This window comes from Moschus berezovskii, chromosome 18, assembly GCF_049115385.1.
Source record: "Moschus berezovskii isolate FMDL1 chromosome 18, NW_MosBer_1.0, whole genome shotgun sequence".
NCBI classification, from domain to species: domain Eukaryota; kingdom Metazoa; phylum Chordata; class Mammalia; order Artiodactyla; family Moschidae; genus Moschus; species Moschus berezovskii.
The window spans coordinates 73811100-73826002 of record NC_142477.1 but is presented as its reverse complement, the minus strand read 5'-3'; the positions used below and the strand labels follow the sequence as shown (position 1 = coordinate 73826002).

General features: G+C 47.0%; 1 protein-coding gene across 2 annotated transcripts in view; it reads right to left on the bottom strand.

Annotated features, from left to right (window-relative positions):
* Nucleotides 1-14903, bottom strand: part of SH3PXD2B (SH3 and PX domains 2B) — a 120886-nt gene that overhangs the window by 60961 nt on the left and 45022 nt on the right. For both annotated transcript variants that reach the window (XM_088827767.1, XM_055421828.2), the window contains exons 3-4: nucleotides 10545-10620; nucleotides 3370-3446 (exon numbers count right to left, since the gene is read on the bottom strand). In XM_088827767.1, coding sequence (XP_088683893.1) covers nucleotides 3370-3446; nucleotides 10545-10620 — 153 coding nt within the window. The remainder of the gene's footprint in view (nucleotides 1-3369; nucleotides 3447-10544; nucleotides 10621-14903) is intronic.

The following is a 14903-nucleotide window of genomic DNA, read 5'->3' as shown; positions in this document are numbered from 1 at the left end:
GTGGTATGTGAGTGCTGAGTCCTAAAAGGCTCGGGTTTAACTCTCAAAGCCTCCAACACTATTACTGCAAGTAACTTTACTGGGTCTCCATTTTCTCATCAACAAAAAGGGAAAAAGAAAACCTCTTCCTCAAAGTTACTGGAGGGACAAAATGAGGTCATGTTTGATAAAGAGCAGATGCCCAACCAGAAGTGATTTTCTGCCCTTTCGTGATATCTCCTGCCAAGAGAGGAGGCATCTGTCTCCACACTGTCCCCCTTCAAATTTTTCAATAGACTTACTGAAGTAAAATTTGTGCACCATAAAATTCACCCATTATAAGTGATTCAATGATTCAAATTCAAATTATAGAGTTGGGCAATCATCACCACATTCTAGTTTTAGAACTTTTCCGTCACCTCAAAACTTCCCCCAACCTCATCTGCAGTCAATCTCCATTTTCACCGCCCCAAGTCCCAGGAAACCACTGACCTGCTTTCTCTAAATTTGCCTTTTCTGCACATTTCATGTAAATGGAATCATAAAATAGGTAGCCTTTTGCATTTGGCTTCTTTAGCATAGCATCATGTTTCTGAGTCATTCATTTTGCAGCACTGATCAGCACTGCACTGCCGAATAATATTCTATTGAATGCCTATTGAACATTTTCTTTATCTATTTACCAGATGATAGACATAGAGATTGCTTCCACTTTGGGGCTATGATGAATTAATGCTATGATGAACAACTGCTTCCAAGTCTCTGTGTGGATAGAAGTGTTCACTTCTTGTAAGTATACACCTGAGTAATTGGGTGGTAAATTTTACTTTGGAAGAAATAGACGAAACAGTTTTCCAAAGCAGATTCCCTCATATGTCCCCAGTCATCCGGCCGTTGAAACTGCGTGCTTCCAATGAGGGGGGTGTGGGTTTGATCCCTGGTTGGGGAACTAAGATCTCACTTGCCATGTGATGCAGCCACACACCTAACAGAATGAGGAGCTCACTGTTCCACGTCCTCACCAACTTTTGGTCTTGTGTGCTTTGTCGATTACAGGCATTTGGGGCACTGTGTTGGCATCTTATGGTGATTTTATTTCATGTTGCCCTAATGACTCATGATGTTGAACAACTTTTCATGTGCTTAATAAGCATTGTAAGTCTCCATGGATGAAGTTTCTATTCAATCTTTTGTCTATTGTTAAACTGGCTGTCTTTAAAAAAAAAAAAAAAACCCAACTATTTACCTATTTATATATGTACTTATTTAATCTTTTTGACCATGCTGCATGACATGAGGAATCTTAGTTCCCCGACCAGGGACTGAACCTGTGTTCCATGCAGTGAAAACTTGGAGTCCCAACCACTGGACCATCAAGGAGGCCTTAACCTGGTTGTCTTTTTATTTTGAAGTTGTAAGAGCTCTTTATATAGTCGTAACACAAGTCCCTTCTCAGATATATGATTTACAAAGATTTTCTCTAGTCTGTGGTGTGTCTTTTCCTTTCCTTCATGGCATCTTTCAAAGCACAGAAATGTATTTTAATGAAGTCCAGCATATCAGTTTTTTTCTTTTGGTGCTGTATCTAGGAACTCTTTGCCTAAACCAAGGTCATGAAGATTCTCTTCCATGTTTTCTTCTAGAAGTTTTATAGTTTTAGCTTTTATATCTAGGTCTATGATCCATTTTGACTTGAGCTTGAGCTTTTGACTTGGTTTTTAAATCATGTGTGTGAGGTCAGGGTCCAATTTAATTAAAAAAATTTTTTTTTGCATATGAATATCCCATGATCCCATCATTTGTTAAAAAGACTACATTACCCTTGCCCATCGAATTTCTTGGTATTTGTGTTGAAAATCAACTGATTATAAATCTGAAGAGTCTACCTACAGACTCAGTTCTCTTCCACTGGTCCATGTGCCCTTCCTTATACCAGTATCACCATCTTGATTACTGCCGCTTCATAAGAAGTTTGGAAAATGGGTAGTACAATTTTGTTCTTTTTCTTTTTTTTCAAAATTGTTTTGGCTATTCTGAGCCCTTTGTACTTCCCCATATACTTTAGGATCAGCTTGTTCATTTCTACAAAAAAGCCTACTAAGATTTTGGCAGTTTATATTGACTCTGTAGATCAACTGGGGGAGAACTGCCACTTTAATACTATCAAGTCTTCCAATCGATGAGTATGGAATGTCTCTCCACTAATTTAATTTCTTTAATTTCTCTCAACAATGTTTTTCAGTTACAGTGTATAAACTTTGTATTTCTTTTATTAAAATTTATTCCTAATTACTTCATTCTTTTTGATGTTATTGTGAGTGGAATTATTTTCTTAATTTCATTTTTGGGATTTTCACTTCTAGTATATAGAAATACAATTGATTTTTTAATATTTGTCTTGTAGCCTATAATCCTACTAAGTTCATTTATTAGTTTCTGCAGGTTTTTTGTAGATCCCTTATGATTTTCTACAGTAGAATCAAGTCATCTGTGAATCAAGGCAGTTTTACTTCTTTCTTCCTTTCATTTGGCCATGCCGCACACAGCATGTGGGAACCTAGTTTCCTGATCAGGGATTGAGCCTAAGCATTGGAAGTGCAGACTTCCCACCACTGGACCGCCAGGGAAATCCCTACTTCTTCCTTTCTAATCTGTACTCCCTGTATTTCTTTTTCTTGCCTGCTTACACCAGCCACACTCTCCAGGAAAACACAGAACAGAGGTGGAGAGAGCGAACATACTTGCTTTGTTCCTGAGCTTAGGGGGAGAAAGCAGCCACCGCTCCATTTTTCAGGCAGTTTTTGCTGTTCCCACCCTTCTCCAATGAAACTGCTAGCGATTCTGAGTCAGAGAAACAAATACTATAGATTAAGGAGGCTAAATAAAAGAAAAACAGGCTTCTTTCGCAACCACAACCTCAAATCAAACGAAATAAAAGCAAAAGGCAGACAGGCTCCATGTGGTTGAGAACATTCAAGGGACTACAAGCCAGCTGCACTGTCCAACAACAGGAGTTGGCTGAATAACTTCTAGAACATTCACGCACAATGGAATACGATGAAGCCACTAAAAGCAGGTTTAAGGAGATTTTTTAATAGCACGGGAAATTCTTATAATGCAAAAGAAGAGAAACAGCGGCCAAAATAACACATGTGGGATGGTCTCAACGTCATAATGAACGGCACACAGAAAGAAAGGAAATATGTAAAACCAGCATGACTGTTGCCTTTGAGTTGGAGGATCGGGGCTGACTGGTTTTTCTAATTTCTTTACATTTCTTCCACCTGCACAGATCTTTCAGGCATCCTTTAGTCAGAAAAAGAGAAGAGAAAAAACAACTATCCCAGGGGAAGACGAGCGCAGGAAAGTACTGGAATTCCTCAGACTCACCTTACAGTATTCGTCTATTGGTATCAGGCGCTTGACGGCCACGTCCCGAATGTGGCTTCTTCGGAAGAGAATTTTGCCTGCAGAGGACAAGAGCGCGTACAGTGTTGAGAGGCCACGGTGACAAGCTCTCAGCAGCTTGGAAGGATGAGGACGCACCTGCCTCTGGTCTGCTTGCGTGCGCGTGCTCGGTCCTGCCTGGCTCTTTGGGGCCCCATGGACTGTAGACCATCAGGCTCCTCTGTCCATGGATTTTCTAGGCAAGAATACTGGAGTGGGTTGCCATTTCCTTCTCCAGGGGATCTTCCCGAGCTAGGGATCGAACCCTTGTCTCTTGGGTCTCCTGCACTGGGCTGGCAGATTCTTTAGCACTGCACCATCTGGGAAGTGGCCCCTAAATTCCTGGCTGCCATCAATGCCCACTGCTGCTCATCCACAGGGTTTGGATGACCCCATGCTGGTCCCCCAAAACCCTGTTCACAGCTCTAGTACAAGGATCTGACGGAGTAGGGCTTAGTGGTTAAGTTTTGGTGAGATAAGGGAGACTGGAAGCCAGGAAGGAAGACCTGATGATCAGAGGTCCCCTGCCTAAATATAACATTCTCAGACCGTGTCAACAATTCAGTGAACACTCAGATATGTCCTCACCCAACAGCTCAGCCTCCTTCCTTCCTCTTCCTTTGTATATTTCCTGCTCTCACCTGATGTTTTCCCGGTGTGCTCTGCTCTCTTGTAATTCTGTGCCTTTCCCTCTTCCTGGAATACCTTCCCCATCCAACCTCACCCACTACCCCTGCTGGGAAACTCTTACCCACTTCAAATGGGTTATGAGTTCCTGTGTCTTTCGGAATCGACTTGTGGTTGCCAAGGGGTTGGGGTGGATTGGGAGTTTGGGATTAGCAGGACAGACTAGCACACGAAGGACGGGTAAACAACAAGGTCCTGCTGTATAGCACAGGGAGCTACAGTCAATATCCTGTGATAAAGTATAATGGAAAAGAGTATGAAAACATATATAAATGCATAACTGAGTCACTCTCTGTAGAGCAGAAATTAACACACTTTAAATCAACCACACTTCAGTAAAAAAGAAAAAAGTGTTCCTGTCTCTTTTTAATTGTACACATCACACTGATGATTTGCATGTTTTTATATCTTCCTACTAGTCATGTCTGATGTGTATGAAGGTGGACTCTACCTGCCAAGACGACAAATCCCTCCGATCCCTTCCCCAGTCAGTGTAGTAGCAGAGGCTCCATGCCTCCCCGCCACCGAACACTAACAGAGGGTCCACTCACTACTTGCTTGGTGATGCCTGAGTGCTGGGGTGTGATACCGGAGCCTCCAATGTGACACAGAGCCAGAGGATGCGGGCCACGGGCAAAGGTAAGTATATAAATGGTGCCACCGAGGTTCTTGGGAAATATCCAAGAGGCTGAAATGTTACAGGTGAGGTTTGTTTCCAGCGAATCAGTGGGTTCCCTCTGATTTGCCACTTCCCATGGGGAGACGGTGGCAAGGCTCTTGCACTGAAAATCCAGACAGTGCGGCGACGCCACACAGACGGGGGTAGGCGAAGTCAGAAATAAGACTTCAGGGAGGGCCAAGGGGCGAGATGGGGACACGACCCCACGCCATGCTTGTGCAGGGTGACCAGGGGGTCTCCAGGGCTCAAAGAGGACGGCACGGGCAGGCCACAGTCCTCCAGACAGCAGAGCGCGGAGACCTACTGAGAACTTCACCTACTTCTGGTCCGAGAAGGCAGGTCATGGAGGCAAATTTGGGCCATGAAGCTGGCAGGGTGAGGAGAGATGGCGCTGGAGGGACTGCTGTCTGCCTGGGTCATGCTTGGGTGAGCAAGGACAAGACGGCAAGAAAGGTCCATAAAAAATGTCATCACAGGACAGAATCGGAAGGGATAACGGGAAATAGCCTCTTGACTTTTGAAGATTCGCAATCCAAGGTGGTCAGGAGATTTGCACCCAAAGAGGCCATATGCTTAACGTCACATGTGAAATAATCAGACAGCTTGCTCTTGGGCAAAAGGGCACAATCAGGAAATTAGGGCGATATGATTGACCTAACAGTCATCCTTTTTTCGCTAATTTCCATCGATTAAGAAAACCCACAAGGAGATGAAACATATATTCCTTTAAACGAAGATCTCCTCTCTTTATAGTGGTGATGGGTTTAATTCTGATGCATCAGTCAAATTTCTGATATACCACGCCTGTTGGAAAAATCTAGAAGAAAATGTGTCACAGTTCAAAGTGCTTGTCTCTGAGGGTGGAAGACAAAGCCTTCTTGTGTTCTTCTTTATACTTTCCCCAAAGTCCCTACCCTAAACATTGATTACTTCTGGAATCAAAAACGTTCATGCTATTTAAAACGAAAAAAGGAAATTATGCAGGGAAGTGGGAAGGGGTTTACAACCTGGCCCCCCTAGAACTGATGGCATTCTCTCATTTATTCCCGAGGCGCAGGCTCTGCGAGAGCCCCATGTGTGCAGGGTGCTGGGGGCCTGCCTTCTCGACACTTGACAGTCGATGTTTCCCAATAGGGGAACAGGGCCCCTGCCCTGCAGGAGGTTTGCATCCTTGGCCTCCAACCCCGAGAAGGCCGCTGGCGTTCCTGTTCCCATCCCAGCCCTAGTCACTGTGATAATCGAATTCCCACCCTCGCGGGTGGAACCACCTGAAGATCAGAATCTCTAAGAGAGTCCTAAGCCTTTTTTAAAAAAAAAAGCGTGCCTGTGAAGAGAAATCCCACAGGGCAAACGCTTCCTGCCTCTAATCCATTTCTCAAAACGGGAGGAGGAGTCCCTATCAAAAACATTTTGGTCTCGGTGTGGTACAATTTCCCCTTCTACAAAATCGGAGGAAGTGGGCAGATGGGGTGTACAGGCCGACTGAGAAGCCTGCGACTTACAGAGGGCGTGGTGCTAGCCCTGGCCCGCGGGCACAGCACGGCCAGCTTGGAGCCACCACCACCCGAGAGAATCCGCCTGAGGCCGAGGGCTCAGGCTGCAGGGGCTGGGAGAGGACAGACAACTCAGGAGCCTTCAGTGTCTCCTGGGGGTGTGACACAGCAGTGTCTCTCCTTTCCCTGTGTGGCCTTAGTGGGACCAGTCTCTGGACTCACGTCAGGGGCCCTGCCCAACACAGGGGGCAGGAAGCCCCGTGGCAGGATTAGCATGTGCCAGGGAGACACACAGAGGCTCTAGGGTGAGGAGCAAGGCCCCCGGGCCAACCCCAGGGGGGTCTTCTTCCTTCCTGTGCTGCCTTGGAAAATGAGTTTACCTGTTGGAGCCTCAGTCTCTTCAACTGCAGAAAGGGAGACCCGCCCCTATGTCTTAGTAATCTCCAAGACGCACTGGCACTGCGCTTGGCCCTTTCTAGGTGCTTAAAAAAGGGCAATTACTTAAAAAAAAAAAGGTTACAGGACACTGCCTGACACTCCACCAGGAAGGGCACATGTCTTTTCTTCAACTCCCAACTTGGTTTCTTAAGACCTGTCACCGACAGGCTCCCTTATCACTTATCCCCAGCAGAGCTGGAGTACCGCTCATTCTGGCGGGCAGAATGGCGTGGCCAGCACGCCCTTGGTTGGTGCCTCTGGGAGAAAGGCTGGTGGGGCCGCACCCCCGGCCTGCACCCGCGTCCAGGTGTTCCTGTGTGAGTTGTGGGGAAGGAAGGCAAGCAAGCCTGCGCCCAGCCCTCCTGGCAGGCCAGCCTTGCTGGAATTGAAAGGGTCCTCAGAGGAGAGGCGAGCCTTTGGTGGGAATGAGCAAGCTTTTGTTTTCCACAGTGGAGGAAGGCCAAACTGTAATTCTTATTTTTCAAGCCACATCCTCTGCCAAGTTGGCTTTCCCCAGCTCTTGCTGGGATGGAAAATTGCACAGGCCTGTTCTCCCCTCCCCCGCCTTTGTGCTAACAAGAAACTTGCTTTTGTTCTGCTGACGCGGCAGTCTTGGCAGAAAACTGACCCCTTGGAGGGGGAAACGTTTCTCCCACCCGTCCCTGCCCTTGGCCTTGGCCTTGGCCTCGAGGAAAAGCTAAGAGCTGGGCTGGTAAAGGATGCTCCAGGGGTCCTGGGGCCCTGCGGGACCTCTCCAAGCTGCAAGTGGGTCTCCTGAGCAGGGACAATGGAGCCGAGTCCCTGAGAACTGCATCGCCATGCACTCGTGGGTGGAAAAGGATTACGTAACCATGAAAGCTTTCAGGGGCTGGGGAGAGGGTCGGCTCAAGTTCTTCCCTGTTCTGGGAAGTTTTTCCAGAGCTGGTTTTGCCTTTCATCCAGCAGAGTTCTAACTCACAACTTTCCTTTCCCGTCTTGAAGAAAAATATACATTTAGAGCCCATTTCAACTTGAATATCCAGATGGACCACTTAAGTAGGATTCCATGATACAAAATACCCAGAAATTCCAAATGAATGTCCCCGGACCCTGTTTCTGCCTTTACTGAGAACCTTCTATGTGTCAGGGAGAGAAGTTTATGAAGCAGGGGTCACTGTTCCATTTTACAGATGAGGAAACTGGGGCTCAGTGGTGGGAGATGTTGTCTGCTTGAGGTCACAGGACTTGGTCCACTGGACTCCAAAGCACGTGCTTTGGGTGCTGAGATTTGATTCCTGCAGCTGGCACACTGGGTTATCCCCACCAGAGGAAAAAATTCCAGTGTTCTTTCCCCGTGGAAGAACTAAAACATTAATTTTTTTAGGTAAACAATGCTCCCAGTAAATGGGGCCTGGCAAATTCATCGACCCTGTCTCTGAACTCACTCAACAATGACAATATTGGAAGGAACACAATGATATGCTGACAGCAGAATCTTGGAGTGGGAGGGGGAGAATGAGCACCTGGGTGACGCAGGGTCTCCCCTTCTCGGTGCCTGCCCCCCGTTCCCTCAAAATGAAAAAGACTTAAGGGCCAGGAAAGTGAAGTCACTCAGTTGTGTCCAACTGTTTGCAACCCTATGAACTGTAGCCTACCAGGCTCCTCCGTCGTGGGATTTTCCAGGCAAGATCACTGGAGTGGATTGCCATTTCCTTCTCCAGGAGATTTTCCTGACCCAGGGATTGAACCTGGGTCTCCCGCATTGAAGGCAGATGCTTTACCATCTAAGCCACCAGGGAAGTCTAAGGGCCAGTCTAGCTCCAAATATTTGTGATTTAGGGTGATTGTCAATTTGCTGATTATTTGTCCAGAAAGGAAGTAGTAAGTGCTTACTTGTTGCCAGCTACACACCAGGCACTTACCTAATCCCCAGAACAACTTTGTCTTTTATGTACCATTACAATCTCAAATGTGCAAGTGTAGAAATGAAACTCTGTGTGCTTAAGTAACTTACCCAAGAGAACAGAGTGGCTGCTTAGGAACACTGGGATTTGAGCCTGTAGTGTGTGACTTTTAGGCATAAATTTTAGAGTCTACCATACCTGTGTCTGAATCCCAGCTCTGCCATTCGTGCAAGAGATCATAATTTCTCTCAGTCTTCATTTCCTCATCTGTGAAATGGGCACAGTAATGTCTGCCCTGCTGGGTTGTTCTAAGGACTAAACGAGCTAACGAAAGCAGTTAGCCCAGGGACTGGCCCACAGCAGACATCTAATAAATGGTAGCTAGGTGCTGAAGAAGACTCTTGAGAGTCCCTTGGACTGCAAGGAGATCCAACCAGTCCATTCTAAAGGAGATTAATCCTGGGTGTTTATTGGAAGGACTGATGCTAAAGCTGAAACTGCAATACTTTGGCCACCTAATGCAACGAGTTGACTCACTGGAAAAGTCTCTGATGCTGGGAGGGATTGGGGGCAGGAGGAGAAGGGGACGACAGAGAATGAGATGGCTGGATGGCATCACCGACTCGATGGACATGAGTTTGAGTGAACTCCGGGAGCTGGTGATGGACAGGGAGGCCTGGCGTGCTGTGATTCATGGGGTCGCAAAGAGTCGGACACAACTGAGCGACTGAACTGAACTGAACTGATTATTATTGGAAGCTATAACACTGGTTTGGGTAGCTCATTTTTTTGAGTTGAAGCCCTGATGCTATTTCTTTGGTAAAAAATTTTGGGGGGGACGTACTGAAAGCAGGGACCAGCGATGGCTGCATTAAGCCTGGCCCTTAAAAGGTGCTTGGTAGCTGTGGTTGGCGGGCAGGCAGGCAGAATTTCTTAAATGGCTCCCAAAGATTTCTCTTCTCAATCTCAGCACCTGTCAACAGAGCGGATCTCCCTCCTGGGATCATGTTACGTGATATGCCTCAGTTCATTTCAAGAGAAGGAGATTATCCTGGATTAGCCAAGTGGGTACAAGGTAATCCCATGAGGCTTTAAATGCAGACAACTTTCCCCATTGGTGGCAGGCGGGGGAAGTCAGAGAGATTTCGAGCCCAGGAGAGAGATTCCATACCCTGTTGCCAGCCTGAAGGCGGATGAGGAATACAGGCAGCCTCTGGAAGCTGAGTTCCCAGCGGACAGCCAGGAAGGAAACAGGCATCAAGGTTCTAGAGCTGTAAGGAACCGAGTTCTGCCAATAACCTAATGAGGTTGGGAGGGATTCTTCCCTAAATCCTCCAGGTAAGTGGCCAGCCCAGTCAAGACCCTGACTTTGGTCTTTTAAAATGCTAAACAGAGAAGCTGGCTGAGCCTGCCTGGACTTCAGACCAGCAGAGCTGTGAGATAATAAATGGGTGTCATTTTAAGCTGCTAAATGAGTAGTAATTTGTTATGCACAACAGAAAACAAACACAGTAGCTGTTAAAAATAGGTGCCACTCACTACACAGACTACATGAGCTCAAATTATTCCTTTTATTTTATTATTACTTTTTTGGGGGAGGCCTTGCCACATGGCATGTGGAATCTTAGTTCCCCAACGAGGGACTGAACCTGTGCCTCCTGTGGTGGAAGCACAGAGTCTTAACCACTGGACCGCCAGGGAAGTCCCTACTCCCAGAGATGGGAGAAACTGAGGATCCCAGAGGTGAAGTGTCTTGCCTAAGGTCACGCAGCTAGTAAACGGCGTAGCATCTAACTCCAAAACCCATATTCTTAAGCTCTGAGTTCTACAAAAGACTGAGGTTTGGCCACTGGGACAATGGACAAGGATAAAGAGGGGAGTGATCCAAGAGCTGCTGAGAGCCTAGAGGCCTCATCTGAGAGCACGCGTCTCACTCACCGGGGAGAAAGGGGATGATCCGCTGCTTGGGGTCCTTCTGTCCTCCTTCCATGGGGAATTTGTCCAACATCTGCATCTAAATGGGAAGAAAAACAAAATGAAAGCCTTTAAATGATAAAAGCATCTCTGACAGTTTACAGGAATTATGTGAACTACGTGATTTGATAGAGAAAAGCTCACTTTGTTCAGTGTTTCAGAAACCCAAACTAGCAGAAGACAAAGTCAACCAGACCTAGGATCTCCATACAAACAATTCTCTAGATCCACAGCCGGCAGCTTGGTGCAGGCTCACGGCTGGGAGAGACCAATCTCAGTTTTCCTGTGGGCTCCAGTCACAGGACCTGAAGCGTGAACAACACCCACTAGAGTCCCCAAAACTCCACGGATGGCAGGTCATCCTGTCTTCTGAGAACTGCCGGGTGGTGCTCAAACCAGAGAGACTCAGTTAATCTGGTTAGGTCTCCACCTGTGAGGGCATGACACACTCCTGCTGCAGGAAGAATTGCCCTGGCTGGCTCAGCTCCGTTTCTAGCTCTGAGTCAGGCACGTGGGGTGAAGCAATGGAGTGACTCAGAGTCTAGGGAGAGACTGAAAAGTAACTTGATCACTGAAGGGTGGTGTGGGAAGCACCTTGAGAGGTAGTACAGGCTGCTGTGGGCACCGAGGAAGAAGAGGGATGGAACACCCCCAAACAAAGACCTTTCATGTCTTCTCATAACAGCAAATGCATCTCTGACATTTTAAGGAATTAATGTGAAGTATCTGATTGGATATACAAAATCATCAGATCTGTTATTTGTCATCTGGGGAAGTGACATAAGTTGCGCTTCATCCTTAGTTGACTATAATGGTACCCACTGCCAGCGTTGCTTTACAGATTAAAGCTGGGATGTGGTCATTAATGCTGTCACCAGGTTTCTGGTTCTTCCTCTCAGCACATGGTAGATTCCTACCTCCCCACCCCCTGAAATAAGATGTGGCAAATTCAAGGTGAGCAGAAGGGACGTGGCTCACTTCAGGCAGAAGAACCAGGAGCGGTACTTTCGTCACCACTCTCCAGCTCCGCCTGCCGTGTGGCAGTCATGCTATATAGTGTGGCTTTTCCATCAGCAAGGGGCCTAGAGCGAGGGCCCAGAGCCCCCAGCAACCTCCATGGGCCATCTTTATCTCCCGAGCGAGAAGTCAACCCTGTGTGCACTGAGCACACTCTGGCATAGCCTTGTATCCTTTTTAAAAAATCGGATCTAACTGCTTTATGATGCGCTAGTTCCTGTTGTACAATGAAGCGAATCAGCTCTAAGCACACACGGAGCCCGCCCCGCCCCTCTCGGTCAGCGCAGAGCACTGAGCTCCGTGCGCACCGCAGCAGCTGCCTGCCGCCTGCTTCCCACGCGGTGGTGAATATCTGCCAGCGCCACCCTCTCCTCCCACCCGCTGTGTCCATGCATCTTAAGCCAGTCTGATTAGCACGCAGGCCCAGAATTCAAGGAGAAAAGGGAGTCCTGAGCCTCCCGCAGTGGTGGCCGAATGTGAGAAACCCGGCCATCATTTTGCCTCAAGGAAAGTCACCCTGGATCTTAAGATGTGGAAAGAAGGGAACCCTTGTGCACTGCTGGTGGGAATGTAAATTGGTGCGGCCACTATGGAAAACAGTCTGGAGGCTCCTCAAGAAACAAAAGCTAGAACTACCATAAGACCTAGCCATCCCACTCCACAGCACATATCTGAAAAGAAGGAAACGTTAATTTGAAAAGATACATCACCCAACATTCACCGCAGCACTATTTACAATGATGAAGACAAGGAGCAGCCAAGGGCCCGTCAACACATGGCGGGATCAGGATGGGGTGGGGTGTGTGCATTTGCACATGTACCACACACACATATACAATGGAAGAGTATTCAGCCGTAAAGAATGAAATCCTGCCACCTGCAGCAACATGGATGCACCTAGAGAATGTTTCGCTTAGTGAAATAAGTCAGAGAAAGACAAATGTTAAATCACTTGTATGTGGAATCTAAAAAATAATACAAATAAATGTATACGCAAAACAGAAACAGACTCAGAGACATAGAAAGCAAACTTGCAGTTACCAAGCAAGAAAGGCAAGGAGGGAGGGGCTAATTAGGAGCGCAGGATTAACAGACACCAACATAACACAGATGAGCAACAAGAATACACGGTATAGCACAGAGAATTACAGCCATTACCTTGTATAAAACTATAGTGAAGTATAATCTACAAAAACACTGAATCACTATGCTGTACACCTAACAGTAACATAACCCTGCGAATCAACTATGTGGTGGGGGCTCAGTCGCTCAGCCATGTCCGACTCTTGCGACCCCATGGGCTGTAGTCTGCCAGGCTCCTCTGCCCATGGGATTCTCTAGGCAAGAGTACTGAAGTGGGTTGCCATTTCCTCCTGCAGGGCATCTTCCCAACCCAGGGACTGAATGTGCGTCTCCTGCACTGCAGGCAGATTCTTTACCAACAGAGCTACTAGGGAAGTTGGTGAATCAACTATACTGTGATTAAAAAAAAAATGCATCCCTCTGATAGCATGAAAGCAGCTTTGAATAGCCTGGGAAAAATAAGCACAGCTATGGTGCAGGGGGAGGGAGGAGAGGCCTGAAGAGGGAGAGCAGAGAAACATGTATACATGCTAAGCACAGTTAGATTCTTCGGACACACCCTCTCACAAAATCTGCAGAATACCCCTTCAAGAGATGGACATTATCATCTAGGGAACTGAAGTCCAGAGGAGTGAAGAAATTGGCCATGGGGCAGGGACACAGACAGAAGCCCATGGCTTTTCTGCCATTGGATCACCTGCCTCTGAGATGCTCAGCAGTAATTAAAAGGACTACTCCCCCGTATTCAGGAAACAGGGTCATTTAGGAGTGCCCTGCCTCCTTAGTACTGTTCAGTGTGACACCCCTGGGTAGGCGGTGGTCACCCTCAACTTGGCTGGCAACCCTGAAGGGCTGCCCATGAGGCTGTGGTTTTATTTGTGATTGCCAATTGGCCCCTACTCTGTGCTATGCTGTACAGTGATGGGGAACTGTGGCTTACCAGCATCTGGAAAGGACTTGCTGGAAAGGCAGTCTTCCCTTTTTGAATACAAGAGCTTTTCAATGCTGACACATAGTAGGCATGCAATAAAAATTGGCTAAGCCAATGAATGCACATAAATTAAATCTGGAAATAGGGGCAGCTTCAGATATTTGTGAAGCATCCCTGATTAATAATATTCAGAGACACAGAAATTGTACACTAATTTAATCGTACACTACATTACTAATTCACGAGTGTGTGCACTAAGTCACCAGTCGTGTCCGGCTCTTTGTGACCCTATGGACTGTAGCCTGCCAGGCTCCTCTGTCCATGGGATTCTCCAGGCAGGAAAACTGGAGTGGGTTGCCATGCCCTCCTCTAAGGGATCTTTCTGACCCAGGGATAAAACCTGCATATCCGGTGACTCCTGCATTGCAGGAGGATTCTTTACCACTGACCCACTGCATTACTAATAACAAATAATAATTAGTAATGACTATGGACGTTGGTTTGACAGTTTACAGCTAACAAGCCTTCTCAGACACCTGGATTCATCTGTCCTTCAGAATAATCCTATGAAATCAGTGCACAACCCCCATGTCACAGATGGAGAAGCTACAGAGCAGAAGGACGCAGTGAACTGCTTGAGGTCACACAGCAAAGTGGTGGTGCGGCCAGTTCAGATATCTTAACCTAAATCCTCTTCTTTTCCCCTAAGATCACTCTCTCAGGCAGCTTCAGAGTGTCACATGAACATGAAAAATCAGCCTGAGACCAGGCTAAGTTTCATATTCCATGCACAGGTGGAGTATGCTTTCTTTTTAAAAGCAGAGTGATTAATCCAGCTCAGCTGCAGTGTCTTTTTGGCACTGTATAAGTTTTTTCTTAACACTATCCTTTTTTTCCTGGAGGAGGGCATGGCAGCTCACTCCAGTATCCTGCCCTGGAGAATCCTGTGTACAGAGGAGCCTGGTGGGCTACAGACCATAGGGTCGCACAGAGTCAGACACGACAGAAGTGACTTAGCATGTACGCATCTTCTTTTCTTCTTCTCGACTTTATTTGGGAAGACGATTTTGAAATAAGGGAACATTTTCTTAGGATGTATGACCTGGTAATCCATCAGCCATACCCTGCCTGTGTCCACTCGTCGAGGATTCTGCTGCGCTTGTCTGAGTGTGCACACAGGCTCAGAGGCCCAGCCCACTGCCGTGCTGCCCTGTGGTCTTCACCGCTCTGTCAGGAAGTTATTCACCCTCTGTCCTGACTTGCTTTTACCCACATAAGTGGAGCTCAAAGAG